Here is a 21,111-nt window from a genome sequence, read left to right as displayed (position 1 = left end):
CCTAGAGATCGTCATTCCAAGTGAAGTCAGCCAGAAAGAAAGAAAAATACCATACGATATCACTCATGTGGAATCTAAAGGAAAGGAAAAATGACACTATGAACTCATCTACAAAATAGAAAAGACTCACAGACATCGTAAACAATCTTAGGGTTACCGGGGGAAAGGGAGTGGAAAGGGATCAATTTGGGAGTTGGAGATTTGCAAATGTTAGCCACTATATATAAAAACATTTTAAAAATTTCTTCAGTACAGCACAGGGAACTATATTCAATATCTTGTATTAACTGTTAATGAAAAAGCATGAAAATGTACATACGTGCGTATCTCGTGACTGGGACACTGTGCTGCATGCCAGAGAGGGACACACTGTAACTGACTCTACTTCCATTGGACAAAACCCCACAAAGTTAGGAGTGGTCGCACAAGGTTTAGGGGCAGTGCCTTAGTCCCTGGAGCAGACGTCTTGAAAACAAAGATTTCTCACTTTGGGGAAAGTCTGAACCGCAGCTTCAGGCAGGGACTCCTGAAGCCCTGGAGCTGGGCAGCTCCCTCAGGTCTGAGAGGCCAGTTGGTTCCCTGCACCTGGGCCCGGGGACCCAGCCTGGTGCCACTCGAAGCCCTGGCGTCCTCATCCATCTAAACAGAGCAGCACCCCCGACGCGGGTGTGGCAATCCAATGGGGCACGAGGAGGCCACAGCAGGCGGGGCTCAGCCCACGGGAACCTCACCGTGACCTGGAAGATGTCACATGAGCGGTTCTGAGCACACGGCACGGCCCCTCCTTACCTGTGAGTCCTAAGACCAACTCCCTTATTCCTCAGGCCGCGGGGTGGTCGTCACCCAGCCTCCGCAGTAGCCACTGGTCAGTGCCCGTCCTGCAGCCTCGGCCCTGGGGGAGCCCTGCCTCGCCCCCAGCTCTCTCACTGCTGGCTCCCTCTGGGCGGGTACTGAGCCTGGGCCCCCCTCCTTGTGAGCCTCAGGCGCACACCTGCCTGAGCTCCCCCTTTACCGTGGGCGCCTGGCTCGTGCCCCAGCTCCCTTGTATTTAGCTGTGACTGACACACCAGGTCTAGGTGCCAGGAAAAACGGTAGATGAGGTCTCTGATTTAGTCCTTGAAAGGCGCACCCCGCCCCTCTCCTTTCCTCACTCCTGTGGGCTGGAATGAGGATGTGGTGGCAGGAGCAGCCACCTCGGTCCCCGGTCTGGAACCTCACACTCAAGACTGCAGGGCAGTGAGAGAGGCGGTGGGAGGAGAGGAAGGCGTGGCTGCTCCTCCCTGCCAGCCTCCACTTGGTCTCAGCTGTCTCCCGCCCCCACAACCCGGGGCAGCTGCCCTGCTCCAGAGCCCCTCCAGCCAAGGCCCGGGTCCCTGCACACACTATCCCAGGATGGCTGGCAGCTACTGGGGGTGCCCTCGGTTCCTCAAAGTCGCTTCCCCCCACGTCTTGCCCTGAGCCCTCTCAGACGTGCTCCCTCCTGTTCACCTGCCCTCTCCCCCGCTGGGCCCACCCTGCACTCCATGTCTTTCTTCTCATCCCACCGCTATCCGCCAGGATTCTGGGGACAGCCCCAAGGCCGCACGGCGCTTGGCACATGACATCTGCGGCCCATGATGCTCACAGGAGGCAGGAAGGACACTGCCCACAGTTCCCCCAACGGGGCTCAGGGTATGAGAGGCACACGCAGGCCCGGGTGCTGGGCCGTCCTTCAGGTCTTCACGCTGCCTGGGGCCTCTGCACAGGGGCCAGGCCAGCTGTGCCCATCCCACTGACACGTTCCAGAGTGAGTAGGCATTTCAGCAGAAGTCACCTCAGGAGAGCGGACGAGAAGGCGGAGCAGGGCCCTGCGCCCCTGCGCCCGCCAGCGCCGCCGAACCGCGCCCACCTCCGACCCACCTCCGAGGGGAAGGACCGGCACCCCCCAGAAGGGGCCTTCCACAACCGGAGACAAGAGGGAACCAGCACGGGGGGGGGGGGGCGGCCTCGCGAGACCGTCCGGCCCCACGCCGGGCGGCCCAGCCGGGGCCCGGCGCCCGGCGCCCGGCGCCCAAGACCGGCCCCAGAGCGCGCGGCTTCGAAGGCCAGCGGGGCTGGCCCTCGGGGCCCGCACGCCCGGGGGAAGCAGAGACCCCACTCCCCGAGGGCCTCACCAGCCCCCACGCGCGCCGGGCCCCGGGCAGGAGCCGGGGGGGGGGCCTACCTGCTGCTGGACTGGGGGCGTCTCACTGGGGGCCTGGACGCTGGCGGCCGTCACCCTCGGGCGCGGCCTCTCCGCGTGGACGCTGTGCGGGGCGGGGCGCCAGCCGGGACCCTCCCTCCCGCTCGTGGGCGCCGACGCCTGCCCCGCAGCCTGCAGGCCGCGCTACCTGGGCGGGGACACGGCCCCAGCCGTCCGCAGACAGGCCGCCTGGGGAGCCCCTGAGCCCGCCCTCCCCCCTCCCCGCCCCTCCCCCACCCCCCAGCGCGCAGGCCCCGCCCCTCCCGCCGGGAGGCCCGCACGCGCCGCCAGACCAGCCTCACCCACCAGGCGGCAGACAGCACAACCCGCCCCGCCGGCGGACCCTGCCTGGGACCCGCTGGGACCCGCTGGCCCCGGCCCTGCCCGCTAGCGGCCTGCACAACCGACGGGACACCTGGGACCCACCGCCCACTGTCAGGAACCACCCCCGCCCCCCACGACCTGAACCGAGCTCTGCACCCTGGGCCCCGCAGGCAGCCTCCAGGGACCGGCTCCGCCTGCCAGCGGTCCGGCCCTAACCCCGGGCCTGGCTTCCCCTGCCAGTGGTGGGGGGCAGCCCCGGAGTCCTCGGGACGCCGACTCCACCCGCCGGCGAGCCAGCCCGGCCCCTAGGACTCCGCGACCGCCCCTGGGGACCAGGCCCCGCTAAACACAGCCCGCAGTGTCCGCACGAGGCAGGGCCTGGCCCCCAACCCGGCTGGGGGCCAGCCACGCCTCCTCGAGCGCTCGCAGCCCCCCATCCCACCAGAGGGACCCACGCAGCCCTCCTGGGGGGCCTAGAGCGCAGAGCTGGGGTGACGCGAGGGGAGTGCGCGGCGGGGACGCGGAGGACGCCTCCCACAGAGGTCGCCCCTCCAAGGGGGACACACAACTAGCCCACCACGTACCTGAAACACAACCAGCAAGTGAGATAAAACGAGGCGGCAGAGGGACGTGTTCCAGACGAAGGAAGAAGGTAACGTCCCAGAAGGAGAACGAAGCCAAGGGAGACAGGCAGCGCACCCGGGAGGCAGTTCAGGGTCACGGTCGTACAGAGGACCAGGGCTCGGGAGGGGAACAGATGCACGCAGTAACTGAGAATTTCAAGTCGGTGGCAGCAGAGAACAAAGCCCAAGGGGGCCCTCCTAGGTGTGACCCTGGGCAAGGGCACCAGGGCCATGACACGGACCCTGCACCCTCAACCCCAGTGCCAAGCCCAAGCAAGCCTGGCCTCCATCCCTTCTCATCACGGGAGACCCTGGAAACCAGAAGTCTGATGTGAGGATCCCTCTCCTGCAGCTCAGTTCTGGTGGGGACACAGCTACCCAGGGTCCACGGAACACGGTCACATCAGATGGCAGTGACTGTGCTGTAGGAGGCGGCGGCCTGGGGCAGAGGATGCTACAGGGTGGTTAGAAATGCTCCACTAAGAAGCTGGCATGTGGGGCCAGCGGACGAGGAAGGAAGGGGAGCGAAGGCAGGGAGCCCTCGGTCCAGAGACTGGAGGAGAAAGCCACCGCCATGGGTCTGCCCCACGGAGAGACGATCACGTCCACACACACGGCTACATCACGTGCCCGGCCGGGCCCAGACCCCCACCGTGGCCTCACCAGGGGCCGGCCGGTCTGTCTGCAGGAAACACTGTAGTTGGATCCAACAGACAGGTAGACAACAGTCAGAAAGCATCTGGTTTATTAGGGTTAGCTATGGTGTACACCAGTCCTTTAATAGTTCTAAACTGGTAACGCGCTAACAGCATACAGGTGGGGTGTGGCTGAGCTGCAGTGACGAAAAAACCAGTAAATCGCCTGGAAAATCCTTGTGATCCTAACGGGTGTGTGTGAGCGGTCAGTGGGGAAGAAAAGGGAGCGTGGGGCCCTGCAGGGGTTTCCAGAACGTCCTTCACAGCTCCTTCTGTGAGCCCCAGGGCCCCAGAGCTGCGGGGGAAGCTGGGGTGTCTGCTGCATGCCCGCCCCCTCCCTGCAAAGGCACAGGCCCTGGCGACCCCTTGTCCTAGGAAGATTTTCAGCTATGAAACCGGTTTCCGTGTGGCCCACATGGCCTCTGAGTTTTGGACGGCGCTGTGTTCATATGTGTGCTTGGGCCGAGTCCCCAGTACTGCGTCCATCCCCCTAGGTGGCGTTTGGATCTGCTTCATGTCCAGGGCACCTCCCTGACCTCTGTCCTGCTCTCACCTGGAGGCCAGGCCATTGTGACCTCGCATCCTCCAAACCCACCCCCTGCAGCACTGTGACAGCGGCTGTGGCGCTCTGGGTGGCCCGCCAAATGAGCTGGGTTCTGGACTCACTCAGCACTGCGGGGAAAGGAGGCGCGCAGCCCTGTCCAGACCCCCAGACCCCGCCGCACGCACTCCTGGGACACAGGGGACGTCCTCCCAGCACAGCCACCTGCTGTGTCCTCTCCTGGTTAGGAAACAGTCTCGGTTTCAAATAACTTTTTTCTTTTAATCATGGGCAATTCTTTAACGAGATCTGTAAATGCAACTGAAGGTGCCTCTGTAAGAACTTTCATATAAATAAATTCATGCATCGAAAGATTCCTGGTCAGACCACATGCCTGACAGTGAACTTGGGAGACGGCCGAGCCGTCGCATGCTCCTGGGGAGGCGGGCAGGAGGTGTGGGGCTCTATGTGACCTGCCTGTCACAGCTCATAGCTGGGCGAGGACCCCAGGCCTGGGTCTTGGTTTGCGGTGGAGTTTCTGCTGTTGGTCAGCCAAGGAGCAGAAACACCCCCAAGGCTGCCCGGGGAGCAGCAGGCCCGGCTCCTCTGTGCACCTTCTCCATGATCTTCTGCTCCCAAGAGAAGTCAGGGAAGGAAGATGGGGCAATGAAGCCCCTCTCTGTGAGGACCGGGCCTGTCCCCTCCCGAGGGGCAGGGCAGCAGAACGCGAACGCTTACAGTGACCAGCTCTGGCTCCACACGTGTGGGCAGGGCCCTGGGTGGACCCAGAACCAGCCCCGGAAGGTTGTGTGGGCGCCTGTCAGAGGGCCCATGGCCTTGGGGCCCCCACCCATGGTCATGTCTGCAGTCGGGGCCTCATGAGGTAACCGCGCATCCCATCTGAAAGTGGAAGTAGCCCGCGGGGGCGGGGACCCCATTTATTGCTGGCACAAGTGAGGGCCAGGGTGGATGGGCTTGGCACCGAGAGACAGGCCGCTGGGCGGCCCCTCCAGTCACAGCCTCAAGCCTGCAGTGTGGCCAGGCCTCCGCATGGGGACCTCCTCGCCGCCAGAGGTAGGAGGATCCCAGGCTGGCTGGCCGGGCAGGCGGGACTGGGGGGCTGCACGGAGCCCAGGCACCAACCTTCACGCCCCTCGTTCCCACCCAGCAGTCTCTGCTTTGGAATTGACATTATGTCAGCCATTCTCTTCCACACAACCGTCCTCCCAGGCTGTCAGGTAACACTAGTCAGCGAGGAGAGACTGTCCTGACACGCTGCGCACACGGAAGGGGAGCAAGGGTCCCCACGGACGCCTCCTTCTGGGCCAAGCCCCACCTGCCCAAAACCACTCGCAGCCCCCGCAGACAAGGAGTGACACGGTTGTGGGTGGAGATAAATTCTGAGGACAGGCGGGCATTTCTGGGCCTCGGAGGGCAGGTGAATCGGCCCGGGGACTAGATGCCGCCCGGCATCTCTCGGCCAGAGAGGGGCCCCAGCGTGGGGTGGGGGTGGGGGCCCCCAGTTGTTATTGCAGCCGGTGTGGGCGTCTAGGACACTGGAGTCCTGGGTGCCCTGTGGGGTGGGAGAGGCCGGGCAGGGCTCTGCTGTCTAGGGCCTTCCAGCACAGTCTCTTGTCTGGGAGATGCTGTGACCTTCTCTGCTTTTGCACAGTGTCCACCCGTGAAGGCAGACCCAGTGGTGGACAGCCTGGCAGGCGACAAGACTTTATTTTTAATTGTGCTAGGGAGTCCTCCAATTTGTTTTGTTTGTTGGCAAGCCACATCTGAGAAGCCAGCTCCTGCCCGTTCTCTGCCTACTTCCCAGGCCGTGGCCCGCCGGCCGGCCAAGACATTCAGGGTGGGGACCCCGTCCCCGCCACCACTGTCCTTTGGGAGACCCACGTGTTTATCTCACGGAAGACAGAGTTGGTTACTTCAGGAAGCTCTTTGTGGAGGACGTGGTAGGCACCTTCGTAAATCTGCAGTTGGGAGACAGGAAATCACGGCTGCAGCAAGTGACAGGTGGAGGCAAGGCGGCTGGGGCAGAGGACGAGCCCCCAAGACCCTCTCCTCGGCCCCGAGGACGCCTTCCTTATGGGCCAACGCCGTGTGTTCGGGTGGTGCTTCCAATAACCTAGCCTGTCCCAACATGCTCCAGCACGTCCTCTCTGAAGTCACTGTCCCCTCCCTCCAGCCCGGCCCGCCTGCGCCTGCGCCTGCACTGGAAGGGTGATGTCCACGCCCGGCTTCACCTCCTCGCGGTGCAGGATGCCCACGGGAAGGGGCGGGAGCCCTGCAGGCCAGTGGACAGACCAAGGAGCGGGCACTCCCTGGGAGAGCTCTGCTGCCCGGCGCCCTCTGGCGGCTCCTTTCTGTCCTGCTCCTCCAGAAAGCAACCAGCTAAGGCTTTGTGTCGCCTCAGAATGAACAGAGCCCCGGTGTTCCTGGCACCCACCTCCCAGCGGGGCCAGGCTGGCCCCATCCCGAGACATCTCTCCCGGGGTGGCCTGCAGGGTCTGGGCAGATGTCTCCAAGGAGCGCCATCTCCCCCCACCCCAGGGAAGGGACAGCGGCTCACCTTAAGCGTCTTGTCCTGGCTCTTGGCGGACTCCATGAGCAGGTAGGCCCCTCTGCTGTCGCACAGGCGGTCGGCAGAGCCCTGCAGCAGCAGGAAGGGCAGGGTCAGCTTGGGGAGGGCCCGCTCCACCCGCGACACGGCGTTGAGCAGCTGGATGCCAAAGCACACTTTGAGCCCCGCCCGGCAGATGAGGGGGTCCGTGTTGTAGAGGTCCACCTGCAGGGGGAGAGGCCTCCCTCAGCTCCGTTGAGCCCGCATAGCTGGTCCCGGTGCCGGGTCTGGGGCGGGGGCGCGGGAGCCAGCAGGCCCAGAGAGCCCGACTGCGCCACACCCACCGTGCGTCTGCCCCAGCTCTGTCCTGGACGCTCCTGCTCTCGTGTGTGCCGGAGGCCCTGTCAGTACCCGCTTGTGTGTTTTCACACACGCAGCATCACTTGTTCACTCAGATGATTTCATGAAGGAATAGCTCTGCAGGCGTTCTGGTGTTAGTCCGAGTGGATCTGTTTTCTCGAAGTCAGCCCCCCGCCCCCCGCCCCAGTGTCGCCTGGATGAAGAGGGTGAGGGACCAGGCAGGAAGGCACTTGGGCAAGACACACCCCGTGGGCTTTGGGGCGAGTGGAGCTGGGGCAGGCCTGGGCCGCAGAAGGCTGCCTGCTACCCTGAGACGGAGCCCGCCGCTCCTCTGCCGGACGTGTACAGACACTGGTCCCGCCCGCCTCAGCCACCAGCCTGCCGGGCCCTGACTCTGACCCTCGCCCTGCCCATGGCTCAGAATCTCTCCTGGCCTCTGTGGGGCTGTCCCTTCACTCCTCCCACCTCTGAGAGGACAGTGAGTTGCCTGCTTGCTCTGGGCCGGGGTGGGGCATGTGCCCACATAAGTTTCCAGAGCTCTCTCAGGCCCACGAAGACAGTCTGAGGCTTGGGGACAGGTCTTCCCTCCCCTCCTTTGTCCTGCAGAAATGCCGTGTGGTATTGCGATGGGTGAGGGAGAGGAGGGCCACGGGGACTGGGGCACAGGGTCAGCTGTCCGTGAGGCTGCCTGAGTCCACCGTGTTCCCACCCTGACTCTCCCGGCACCACCCCTGCAGGGCCTCAGCCAGAGTTGCGGATCTGGGCTGAGAGGGAACAGGCTGTCCGGGGTCAGCCCGGCCATCCCTGACTCCTCCTGGGCTGGGGACCAGCAGGCAAATCAGACCATTTGTGAAAAGCTGCATGAGATGGATTAGCCACTTCCTGCAGCTGAGCGGGCGGGAAGCCTGCAGGGCCAGGCCATCTGTCTAGGGGCTGAGCGCACAGGAGACGCGGGGGCAGTGCGGCTGCAGGGAGCCCTGCTGGGAAGAGCACTGCGGGGCCGCTGAGAACAGTCCAACGCGGGCAGCGCGACTGCAGCTCCGTGGGCAGACTGCGCCCAGCAGGGCCCGGGGAGCCGCGGCAGGGTGCCATGCAGGGGAAAGGACCAGGACTGCCTAATGCTTCTGAGCCCTTCCTATGGGCTTGGCGCTAAGTGCTCAAAGGGTTCAACAGGGCATGGCTCCCATTACCCTGATGTGCAGACGAGGAACCTGCCCTTTACTAGTCACCCCAATCCCCTTGCTCCCCGGAGAACCCTGAGCGGTTCCTTTGGAACACAATCCCTGGAAGAAAAATCGCATCCCAGCCCCCCTTGCAGCTAAGTGTTGTAACCTGACCACATTCTGGCCAGCAGGAAGCAAGGTGTGTGCCATGTGCTCCCTGGTCTGGGGTTTGCCCGGCCCCTCAGCTCCCTACCCTCCTCCCGCTGCCCAGAACATGGGCAGAATAGGGACAGAGCTGGGGCCACATGGACGAGGGCTGCACCCCAAAAACAGAGAGTGACAAGGGGCTGTCACCCACCAGGAAAGTGCACCTCCCTCCTGGTTAGGCTGTGGTGTTGGGGTCTCCACGCAGCAGCAGGAGGGCCTGCTGTGTCGCACCCCTCCCAGTGCTGCAGGGCCCTGGTTGCAGGGTGACCCCATGACACACAGGGCCCGAGCCCATGGGCCCCCTCCTTCTTGAGTGGCCTGGCACCCTGCCTGCTGACCGGCCACGAGGCCCCTCGGGGAGTTGGGTCCAGGTTAATTGCTCTGACGGCCCTATTGGCTTCCTGCTTGTGGCTTCCTTTTCCACATCCTGAGCACGTAGGCCCTGTGTACACAGTGGCTACTCAGGGCCTGGGGAGGAGCTGCGAGCTGTGTCGGGCAAAGGGTAGGCCCTGGTGCCAGCTGCAGCCGGGCAGGGGCAGACGGAGCAGGCAGAGAGGGAAATGAGGCTCAGAGGCCCCAAACCTTCCCCTCAAGTAACCCTCCTGGCCCAATCACGGCAGCCTTTGTTTTTTGAGGGCTTAAGACCTAAATCCAGCAAAAGTTCTTATGGGGGAGGGCTGTGTCCTGGGCCCCCAGGCAGGAGACAGACAGGGCTCTCCCTCCAGGCCCAGAGCACTGATCAGCAGCCTGAGCTCATTCAGAACCAAAGACCAAAAAGTTGGTCCCCAAAGACGACGTACTGTGTGATTTCATCTCCAAGACATTCTTAAAATGACATCTTGGAGAAATGGAGGCCAGGTTAGTGGCTGTCAGGCCTGGTGGGGGAGGTAGGAAGAAAGGGGGTGCAGCTGTAAGATGGCAACACAGGGGTCTCTGTGGGGACGGCCTGCCTGACCCACGTCGGTGTCCTGGCGCTGTGACCCTGTGGTCTTGCAGGATGTGGCTGTCGGGAGTGGGGGGGAGAGGCACCAGGATCCCCGCTTTACTTCCTTTACTTCCCGCAGCGCGGGAATCGGTGACCTCAGAACCAGGTCTGGTTAGAAACACAGCAACAACTTGGCCTGTAGCATCTCTCTCGCAGCTCGGCCCCCCACTTCTGGAGCACAGCCGGGGACGTGTCAGCCGAGGCTGCGGACCCCAGGCCACGCGAGACCATCTTTGCTCCAGATGACCAACCTCCAGGGGGGCGTCCACTGGCTGAGACCTGAAGTCTTCCTTCTTGGGAAGGGGGTCACCCAGCCCTGACATCTTGCCCAAGAGGACGCCGGGAGGCTCAACCAGATTCTGGCCCACAGCGAAGGTGAACGTGACCCAGGGGGGTGAGAGGAGGCGCTGGGGGCCCTGGGCTTCAAGGTCCCGGCAGGAAGGCCCCTCCCATGTGTCCTGGTCTCCGGCACCTGCGCCGCCAGGGGCCCTGGCAGGGTTCAGCCAGGCTGAACTCCACGGCCAGGAACAAGCCAAGGGCCGCGTCTGCCTTTTGAAGAAACTCTGTCCTAGAGCACAGTGAGTGAAGCGGCAATCCGCAGCTGAGCGTCTTCTGACACTTCTGGTTGAGCAAAATCTACACGTCACCCCCACAGCCAACCTCCTGGCCTGCCCTGAAACCCCCGCCCCAGGTGGGCTGAAAGCTGGCTTTGACTCAGAACAGCACTAGCAGTGCCGACTCCGAGCCCCAGCTCTGCGCTTAGCGCGCCACGTGTCCTTGCCTGCTCAACCTCTGCAGGAACCCTGTGCAGGGACGATTTTTTTTTAAAGGGATGATTATTATTAATCCCATTTTACACATGAGGAGACTGAGGCTCAGAGAAGTCAGGCCACTCACCCAAAGTCACACAGCAAGTAAGGGGTGGAGCCAGGATAAGAACCAGGCAGTGTGTTCGGGCCCCCAGTCAGCATCCTCAGCCCCCCACTTCCCACGCTGTGCTACCTGTCCAGAGAGGCCTGTGGGCTTAGTCGGCCAGGAGGTGGGGGGTGGCAGGGAACTAGCAAACCTCAGAAAAGACAGGGATGCGTCTCTGGAGAGGAGCAGAAGCATCTGGGCCCCGGAGGCCCCCACCCCTCGCAGCCTGCCAAAGGGACGAGGGGCCCTTCTTGAGCACAAGCAAGGGCCCTGCCTGCGTGACACTTCCTCTTCACAGAGCAGCCCAGCCCCGAGTTTCCCTCAGGTACATGCCCCACAGACATGTCTACAGCTGGTCTTCCTGCCCCACTTCCCTCCCAGCCCTCCCTCTTCCTAGAGGAGCCTCACCTCCACCCCCTACCTGTACTTTAGAGCCCATCCTGGATTCCCACCTCCTTCCTCTACTGTTTAGATCTCTCTTAATTCATCCATTTTCACCACAGGGACATCAGAGCCTTCTCCAGCATACTGCAAAAAAACACAACAATCCTACCCGTGTAATCTCTGAACCCTAAAACCCATAGGAACTCTAGGATAAGCCAGTGGGTCTTTGCTGAGACCCATCCTCACGTCACACCTTTGCCTTAAACGGCAGGAAACGCGATTTGGCATGGACAGAGATGAATGAGAGAAAACCTCTCCTCTGGCCTTTCCCACCAAGCCCTCTGCCTGCCTCTTCATCCTTGTAACAGATCCACTGATGTGACCCTGGAAGGTGGCCTCTGGCCGGAAGCGGGAATGCCACTGAGTCTGTTGACCTGATGTGCCGCCTGCAGGCTGGCGGAGGGGAGAGGAGGGCTCTGCCTGACTTTGCAGAAAGTCTCCCCGAGTCGGGGAGCAAAAACCCTGTTCACCAAAAGGCCCGCGTTCCCCTCCAGCCCCAGAGCAGGTGCCACCTGGGGTTGGAAGTCCTGAGGTAGACAAGAGCCATCAGAAATAAGGGCCTGCAGGTCCATTCTTGACCCAGAGGATTAATCGGGATTAGCCTACACGTATGAACTGCCACTGACCCCAGGGCACGCGAGTCACTGGCCACCCTTCCCCAGGCACTGCTTTTGCTGAGAAGTCTGAGCTCCTGGAGATCGTCTGCTCTGTGAGTCACGAGCAGGGCCGGCAGGTCAGGCCCCGGGCCTGGGGGTGCAAGTGGCTCGCACAAACCCACCACAGGGCGCCCAGGACTCCTTCTGAACAGAAACGATACAGAAGGCCGCCCGCACGTGCACCTTGGGAGTGCAGGTCACTGCAGTGTGGTCCTGGACCCAGCCCCTGAGTGCCCACTGAGGGAAGGGAAAAGCAGGCCCGTGTTCGCCACCTAGCCACGGCCCCCTGTTACGACAAGAGAACCAGGAAACAATCACCGGGGCCTGCAGGCCGGCTTTCACAACTGCTGCTCACAAAACAGCAAGATCACATTCCTCGCCACCTAGAGGAAATGGGAATACGGACCAGGGGTGACAGGCCACGAGCAGGGGGTCGAGAACCACTGCTACCTTCCACACGCGGCGACGGGACAGGCTGCGTCCGGAGGTCCTCATTCCGGCTCCTTCCTCTTGGGCAGCGCATGCCCAAGTACGATCGCGGGATCTGCAGCCGTCTTACTTTCCGAAGCTTCAGCCGAAACAAAGCGTCTGCTTTATGACATTGGATTTGGCAACAATCTCTTGACTATGACACCAAAAGCACAGGCACCAAAAGAAAAAATAGATAAACTGGACTACATGTCCATCAAAGACCCCCTGCCACAGGATGAGAGAAAACATCTGCAAATCATCTATCTGTGTGTGAGGGGTTACTACCCAGAATATACAAAGAACTACAACCACCAAACCAACTTGATCAGACGACGGACAAGGTACTTGAATAGACATTTCTCCAAAGACATACAAATGGCCGAGAAAGCAGGTGGGAAGAAGCTCAACACCACTGACCATTAGAGAGACGCAAATAAAAACGGCCTGGCAACCCCACTTCGGGTGTAAACCCTAAAGAACTGAAAGCAGGGCTCTGAAGAGAATATTTGCAGACCCATGTTCACAGCAGCATTGTTCACAGTAGCCAAGAAGGGGAAGCAACCCAGGTGCCCACTGACAGACAAACGGATAAACCAGACATGGCCTATACTTACAATGGAGTATCATCCAGCCTTACAAAGGAAGGGGATCCTGACACCTGCTGCACCACGGACGAGCCCGAGGACGTGATGCTCAGTGACCGAGCCGTCACAGGGCAGGGAGGCCCTGGGCAGCCACACCCACAGGACGGGGGGCGGGGGGCACCAGGGAGGCGGTGGGGGTGGGAAGAGTTACAGCCAAGGAAGATGAGAGAGTTCTGGAGACGGCGGTGGAGGCAGCCGAACAGTGTGCCGGCACTTAATGCCCCTGAACCGCACACCTAGAGCTAGTGGAGACGGAAATTTCACACTCTGTATCTCTTACCACAACACATTTTAAAGGATTTAAAACACACCCTATTCTGACATTTCCTATTTGAGCGCAAATACAGAGTGTGGCTGAGTGTTTCCCGCTGGTGAACCCTGGGGAGGAGGAGGTGGGTGCCGTCCTACTGGGTCAGCTTTCCTGTCGATTTGAAAATTACTGGAATTAAAAATTGGAGAGAAAGTTGGCTGACTTGGACCACCCCTTTCCCTGCAGCCTCGGTTCTCACGTTCTTTACTTTGACCCCCTTGCCATTAGGAGCCACACATGCCCTGGGCAGGCTTGGGGCAGGACGACCCCTGTGACCAGCATCCTGTCTGGGGCTTGTGTCTGGCTTGCCCAGCATCCCAAACCCTGGCGAGTGGGTTGCGTCGGATCCACGTGTAAACCGGGGTTTGGTCCACAGCTCCTGGCCTGCAGCGAGGTGACAGATGTAACTCTGGGAGGCCTTGCGGGCTCTGCCCCTGTGTGCGCCTGGCCAAGAGCAGCTGCTTTCTTGCTGGACCACATGAAGGTGCCAAGGGAGAAGGTCAGCTGGGCCTGCAGGGCCGGGGGGGGGCCTCATTTTGTCTTGGGTCTGGCTGGCAACTGGAACAATCTGACATTTTCTCTACAGAGTCCCTGGCCTTTCTAATGCCATGAAAGTTGCTGGCGTCAGGGACAGACTCTGTGCTCAGAGCTGTTTCTGCCAGAGTTGGTGGTGGGAGGGGGACTGGGAACAGGAAACACGAGCCCCGTGTGCAGGGCACTGGACCAAGGTGGACGGTTTACATACGTGCCCAGCACTAGCAGCCGCCCACATGTGGAACCACACATGCTGGGAGAGCTTCTAATGGCTCGTTATTTTTTAAGGCGTTGGTAAATTATCAGCTGCCTGAAATAGACAAGTCTTCTGCGGGGATACGGGCTGTTGAGTGACGGCGAGGCACCCTGGGAAGTAATCACCAGTCCTCCGAGGGCCTCTGTGGGAGGCCCTGTCCTGGGGACAGCGTGGGAGGCTGGGCCTATCTTTAGCTGTGGTTACAATTAGTCAGAAGCCTCAGGCTGGCCGGGCCTTCCAAGACCCAGCAGGAGCCTCCCAAGGGCCACAGGGAGACGTGGGCAGAAGATGGGCAGGGAGCAGGGGGCCTGACCCCTGGTGCCGGGCACAAGGGAAATACTGGGTGGGGGTCTGGAGCAGCACCCACCTACAGAAGTGCAGGGAAGCAGAGGTGGCCCGCCTCCCAGCGCTCCGGGTGCCCAGAACGCACCATATGGCTGGCTGGTGTGAATATAAACCAGCCAGGCAGCCAGGATGTGCCTGGAGGGCGTCCCAGCACAGCCTCAGAGAACAGGGGCTTGGTTCTAGAAAACATACTGCCCTAGTCTGTGACAGTGGCTCTCCCAGCAGACGACCTGACACAAGCCCGAAGACAGATCCGGGAGGGAAAGCAGGGAGCCTGCTCGTCACCAACGGGATAAGCTACCACAGTCTGCGGGCACCACGGTCCTCAGCAACACCCCCGCCCCTCCCCCCACGGGCCCTGGCTGGAGAACCGTCTAGAACACTCAAGGCTTTTCAGAGTGGGAGGGATGCACCGTCTGGTGTTGAGGATGGAATGGCGAACACGCCAGGACGCCAGCGTTCTGACCGGTACCCTGAATGTGTCAACAAGCATAAAAATGCTGACTAGCAAGTTACTTGTCCCCAAGGTTTTAGTGCAGGAGCAGTTTAGTGGCAAGGCCTGGAGAGAGACCTGGGCTCAAATCCTTACTTAGTAGCTGTGTGTCCTCAGGTAAATCACTTGCCCTCTCTGGCCCAAATCTCCGCAAATGTAAATACTGGTAATGAGACTGACCTCCGGGAGCTGAGGCAGGATGGAGGGCTGCCACAGTGTGCGCTGGGTGGTGGTGAGAACATGCCAGGCACTTCTGCCTGGACTCCTATGCACCCTGAGGGCTCGCGGCCAGGAAGTGGTGCCAGTGAGGGGGTTGCAGCACACCCCAAACAGAGGGCAGAGCCGGCCTGCTGCCCCACTCCCAGTCTTCCCTGCTCCCGTGCCCCAGCCTGCGCCCCCCCTCCCTCCCTCTGTCCTATCCCAGCAGGCTTGTTAGGCAAACGTTTCTTCTCTTCTGAGGCTGCCATCACTGCAGGCTCTCAGGGGACGCATCTTTGCTGAAGATGTGCCTTTTCTGAACACATTTTCCCCCTCGGCATTGCTATTTTTAACGCTCAGCAGAATGCTGAAAGGGTGACTGAGCCTGACAACAGGCAAGGGGCTAGTTCTCTGCTGAGGATCTGATCCGCCAGCACTGGTCATTCCCACTGCAGCCCAGCCTCCGGGCCGAACAGCCTCCTGCCTGCCTCCGCGTCTTCCCTGCAGGGAAGTTATCAGTGCTGACCTGACCTGTCAGGAACCCGATACACGATGGTGTGAGACCCAGGACGGGATGGGGCCAAGCAGGGAGGGGGGCCTGCAAGCTGCAGGTTCACCCAGACTCCTGTGGTTTTATAAGGCCTTCAGTGAAATTCTGCATTATTTTGAAAAGAACATGAAAAGCTCTGAAATTTGCTACTTTCAAATAAAGACGGTTTGGAATCATCTCATAATCCTCTTTTTTTCCTTCCTCTCTGCCAGTGAACTTCCAGGGGGCAGGCGAACTCCTCGGGCCTGCTCCTGGATGTCCCTCTCAGAGGCTCCCAGGGAGACCCCCACCCCCCAGCACAGCTGCTTCCAAGACCATAGGTGGGACGAGACCCACACTCAAGCCAGAGCGTGATCCCGCTGCGGCGGCTGGAGGAGGCCCTGTCCACATGACCGCCCCCAGCGCCAGGTGATCCTGCACCACCCCGGCCGCGGGAACCAGAACCTACACATCAGGAGGAAGAGCTTCACCTGTAAACACCAGCTGGAAGGAGGCGCCCAAGCAGGACTTTTCCAACAAGGGCTTCAGATCCCAGCTCTGCCCCGACTGGTTGTGCAACCTTGGACAAGCTATTGAACCTCCGAGCCGCAGTTTCCTCATCTGTGAAATGGGGTTAAGCCATCCTCACCCATGCCAGGATTAAACCGAACAGTATACATGTGGTCTTTCTGAGTCCTCACGTTGCATCTTTTCACCATACAGATCTGCCTTTTGGGGTGAAAATCTTTTTTTCTTTACTCAAATACTCTTGACCCTGGTCGGTCAAATCTGGCCCCAAGGTGTGGGTTTGGGAGACACTGTGTTTTTTAAATTAGATGAAGAATCAAACGGAATGTGGATGACTTGGGCACACTGGCTACCCTCTGGTTCCCCTCCGGCCCCACAACTCCTCAGAGCCCCACACGAGCCAGATTCACAAGCAGCTGGCCCTTGGAGGCCTGGGAGTTTTGACCCCTGGTTGTAAATGTTTCTCCTTACACAGTGGGGATGGGTTCCCCTTAAGCAGCCTGCTCTCCACGTGGCTCAGGGGCCAGGAGTCCAAATTCTATCTAGAAGCCAGAGTTTGACTGCTCAAGCCCTAGGGGAGCGGGGAGCCCACTGGGATGCCCAGCACCCGCTCCACTTCCCAGGGTCTGCAGGGAGCCAGTGGCTCTGTGATTCCTGGCTCCCAAGGCAACATGGGATGAAGGCAGGACAGGGCAGTTGCTTCCTTAACCCAAGGAGAACTGAAGGATGGCTGCCTATCTGCGGCCGGAAGCCCATGGCGGTGGGGTGGGTCGCCCCTCAACAGAGCAGGCCAGGGACCCACCCATCTCCACTCTCAGGCTAGTCCCACCAGCAGGTGACCCCAGGCTTGTGTCCTGAGGAGCCTGGGTCTGCTCACCTGCAACCCAGGGCAGCCACGAGTGGATGAGGACGCGACACTAGCCTGGTACAGAGCATGAGGGTCCCACCACTCAAGGGGAGGTGGGTTGGTTCACTGAGCGGCACCTTAACAGACCGACCCCCAGCCACTGGGGCCTCGGACTCTGTGTGACCCCAGTGCCTCAGGCACACGAGGTCTGTGCCGACCCTGGTGCCTGGTCCCAGAGGCAGAGATGGACGGTGGCACACCCCCAGTGTGTCTCTCTCAAGGCTACCTTGCCCTGCTTTCTGGCATCTTGGGGCTGGTTTGCTCTTACAGAGGACAGTGGATCCTGGGAGAGGGGGCTGGGGGGGTTGGTGAGGTGCCTCGTGATCTGACCTCAGCTCACCCTCTACCCTGCGGTCAAACTGAATCACTGGCTGTCCTGCAAATGGGCTCTCCGTGCCAGGGTCTTCACCCATGCTGTTTCCTCCACCGGGAACCCTCTTCCTCTCACCCTCTCCAGCTCCTAAGCCCTGGACATACGGCGTTAGCCTGGCCTGAACCCATTCTTCTGTCCTCTGCTGCCCTATCCCAATACCTCCCCCACCTCCGTACTTCCCCCCCCCCACCCCCAGAACTGCCCTTCTCTGCTCTCAGGCCATGAGGTTGGGTAGAGCTGACACTGCCCCCTTTCCTGGATGAATACCCAGGCTTGGACCATCAGCCTTGAGGCTTCTTGGGAATGAGGCCAAACTAGGGGATGGGAGAAGTGGGGAGAGACAGATGGTGAACAGGACTCTGAACCCCTGGGTCCAGCCATGCCTGAAGCCCTTCGTTACACACTCACCAACAAATCCCTCTTTTTGTTTAAATCGCCTTGACTTGGGTTTCTGCCACCTACAACCAAAGGAACTGTGGCTGATACACACGAGCCTCATCTGGTCAGCTCCTCTGCACACCCGGGCACTGCTCAGGCAGCACCGCCCGGCCCTTCTCACCCAATCCTGAAGCCACATCTGTGTGTCCTCATCACTGCGCAGGGCCTCGGCAGAATGGTGGTAAAAGGCCGTGGCAGAGATGAACCCCAATTTCCCATGCAGGCTACTGCCTTCACTCAGTCATCAGCCCCCAACTGCTCACGTTTTCAGAAAGACTCACCTCTGCCTTATTTCGCGAGAGCATGCTGGAGTCGATCGGGCCCAGGGACATGTTTGGCAGGACAAGGTTGAGAACTTTCGCAGCAAGGACCTAGGTGGGAGGGGAGACGAGGTGAGTGCGATGGGACCCCGCTCAGCTCTGCCCACGGGGCAGCTTACAGTCGATTAAGGAGGATGACGCCTGGACGGACACTGGCCAGGCTTGTTCCCGGGCTGGGCAGCCAAGGACTCTCCCGCTCTGACAGACAGCTCCCTGGCCTGGCTCCCTCCACTGCTGGTGAGCCAGGCGGGAGGCAGCTGCCCTGGGGCCGCGGACCCCACACCTATTTTTTGCAGCTCCCAATTCCATGTTGGCCCCCCACCCCCACAATCACACGTGGGTTGTGATTCTGAATTATTGCAGGAGCCACTTAGCTGAGTGCTTGTGCACAAGCCGCTTCTCAGGATTCTCAAAAGACAGCAGGAGCAGAAGCACCCAGGCACCTGAGGGGGAGGCAGGACCTGCCCTGATCAGGAAGAATTTGTGATCGTCTGGGGAAGCAGAAACCGTCACCAGGCTGATTAGGTGTGGGGCAGAGGGAGAGGCCCATCTGGGTCCTGGCTGGGCTGCCCCAGGCACAGGGACACAGATCTGGACCCCACTGGGTCTGTTCCCTCAGCTGCCAACAGGACCATTGTGTCCAAAGGTACCGATACACAGTAGTGCTTAATATCCGCTCCTTGAACGTGACCCTGATCAGGTGCAGACCCTCCCACCCGCTCCTCCTGCTGATCTGGTGTTTACCCAGGAAAAGCGTGAACCTGATCTCACACTTGTGCCTGCAGAGGGGTCTGTTCTGTTTCTGTGCTGTGCAGACACCCGGGATGAAAGATGCTATTTCAAACACGAGCTGCGAAAGGCTGAAATTAGAATCACATGGAAGGTGTCGAGCAGTGGACTCTCGGTCTGTGCCGAGGGCGTATCACAGAGCTGAGAACTGCTGTCCCCTCAGCCCCTTGCCACATCGACCCAGGAACAACCTTGGGTATGCTGGGCACAGTCCTAGGTGCCCAGTCTCCTGACCTTGACACAAACGCCATGCAGTGAGGTTCTATCCTCACTCAACAGACGAGAGAACAGGCTCCCGGTGACGGCGGCGGCTGGCTGAGGGCAGACTTCTGGGATGAAGCCACTCTCTCCCTTCGTGCCATCAGCCTCTGTTAACCCTCTTCTCCCTACGAATGTGACTGAGAGCCGAACCTCGCCTGAGGACAATCAAAACCAGCAGCCCAGGTGTCCCCCCTGGCGACATCACTGCTGCACCCCAGCCCCTTTACCACGTCCTCTCACGTCTGCCGGCACATGCCTGATGCGACCCCCCATCACAGCTGGTTCTCAGATGGCCGAGTATCCGGCGGGCTTTGTTCCTAAAAGATCACTAGGGTGTGAATCTGTCCTGAGACCCACATGGTTCAAGGATGGCACCCTGGCCAGCAAGACCACTGCAGCTCACTGCACCCAAGCTCAGCGTCCAGACCAGCAAACCTCACGTGTCCACGGATGTGCCTGGCACTCTGCCAACACAGCGTAGAAGCCTGTGGCACCCCAGCTTGGAACTCTGTGCTAGGGCCGGGCTGTGATCTGCTGGCAGGTTCAGGACTCAAGGTGGGGTGTGGGCAGCTCCACGGGCAAGCTCGAGCCTGGAGGGCTGGGGATTCCGGGAGTTCTATGGAAGAGGAGGATCTGGGTGTTTCCAAACACAGAGTAAAGGTCTGGGAACTCCAGGATCTGGGGGCTCCTCTGGGAACCTAATTCAGGAGTTGGGAGCTGTGCGTCCATAGGGTAAAAATGCATAAACAACAAGGAAGCACAGGTAAGAAGCGCTCTGCGCTGCAGAGAGGCCATGGACCCAGGGCCTGGCCCCACCAGCCTCGCTTCCGCCACGGCAGGGTTGCAGGGCTTGTCCCCTCCAACGAGAGGCCCAAGGGCTAAGTTGTCAGGGAACCCCGATGCGGCTCAACTTCGCAGAGCCTACCCCCAGCACCCTGCTGCTCTCCCGAAGGTCGTGGGGGCTATCGGCTGACTCCGCCTGCCACCCTGCCATGCCCAGGGACCGCGGGATGCCGCGCATGATGAAACAGACCACGCGGTCCAGCCTGGCCCGTCTGCTGGCCTCGCCCAGCACGGCGCCCCGAAGGACACAGCTGTTTTCAGCAAGCAGCTTTCTATCCGCTCACTATTAGAGGCTGACAGCCAGGAAGAGGCCCAGGGACACACCGCTAGGGCCCTCACCCCGCTGCCAATGTGAGGGACAGAGACCACATGGCACCCACGCCATTTCTCACAAGCCTGCCACTAACAAGGTATGTTCCACTGCCCACATCACCAATTCTGCGTGGACCTGGGCACAGCCACCAGCCACCTGTGAAGGGCCAGACTTACTTTCACCCTTGCGTCTCTGCTCCTACCACAGGTACCTCTTAACCAAAACACTCACACCCCAAATTGCCAAGGCATCTGCGTTTTTGCTAAGCTTCCCAGGTGATTCCAAGATGCAGCTGGGGTAGAGGGCGTGTCTCTGACCCCCACAGGTTGGGACCAGGGACACAAACACATGACGTGCGAGCCGCCCTTTTGCAGGAGCCACAGGGAGAGATGTTTGCACCACTCTGACCTTCAGCTCTTTTTCTAAACTGGCACAGTAAGTTCCAACTACCTTTCTAACAAGATTCTCAACTGGGTAGAGGTAAACCTTTGATGACAATAATGTCACAGCAAAAGAAAAAAGATAAGGTGCTTCTTATCCTCTTCCCCACCAAGCCCAGGAAAGGGAAAGAGCCGTCACATGGGGACGGGCTCTCTGAGCGGCTGCTCAAGATACTCACTTTCCCTGCTGCGCTTCAGAGTTTATTCCTTCAGCCCAATGAAGTAAACTGATGGCCAATGAAGGAGAAGAAAGAACTAAGCAGACGGGGTGGGCTGACTGTGGCGACAAAGGAAGATGAGGTGGAGGAGGGTCCTGAGGTCATGCAGTGAGGAAGCAGCGGGCCGGAGAGAGCTAGGCACGCCCTACACCAGAAAGATCAATCTGTCCAGGCTGCCCGACACCACCTTCCCCGGCC

General features: G+C 60.3%; 1 protein-coding gene and 1 long non-coding RNA gene across 5 annotated transcripts in view; one reads left to right on the top strand and one right to left on the bottom strand.

Annotated features, from left to right (window-relative positions):
• The first annotated feature begins 2,546 nt into the window (after positions 1-2,546).
• On the top strand, positions 2,547-4,780 carry LOC140686840 (uncharacterized). The gene is made up of 2 exons (XR_012060824.1): positions 2,547-3,197; positions 3,521-4,780. It is a non-coding gene; the product is annotated as an uncharacterized lncRNA (long non-coding RNA).
• Positions 3,897-21,111, bottom strand: part of MGLL (monoglyceride lipase) — a 184,390-nt gene continuing 167,175 nt past the window's right edge. For 3 of the 4 annotated variants that reach the window (XM_072941997.1, XM_015241356.3, XM_006206758.4), the window contains exons 6-8: positions 18,011-18,100; positions 6,983-7,198; positions 3,897-6,383 (exon numbers count right to left, since the gene is read on the bottom strand). In XM_072941997.1, coding sequence (XP_072798098.1) covers positions 6,258-6,383; positions 6,983-7,198; positions 18,011-18,100 — 432 coding nt within the window. In that variant the 3' untranslated portion in view covers positions 3,897-6,257. The remainder of the gene's footprint in view (positions 6,384-6,982; positions 7,199-18,010; positions 18,101-21,111) is intronic. The other variant, XM_031676347.2, reaches the window with a different exon arrangement.

The sequence above is a fragment of the Vicugna pacos genome, chromosome 17 (genome assembly GCF_048564905.1).
Source record: "Vicugna pacos chromosome 17, VicPac4, whole genome shotgun sequence".
In the NCBI taxonomy this organism is placed as follows: domain Eukaryota; kingdom Metazoa; phylum Chordata; class Mammalia; order Artiodactyla; family Camelidae; genus Vicugna; species Vicugna pacos.
This window is presented reverse-complemented; position numbering and strand designations above follow the sequence as displayed.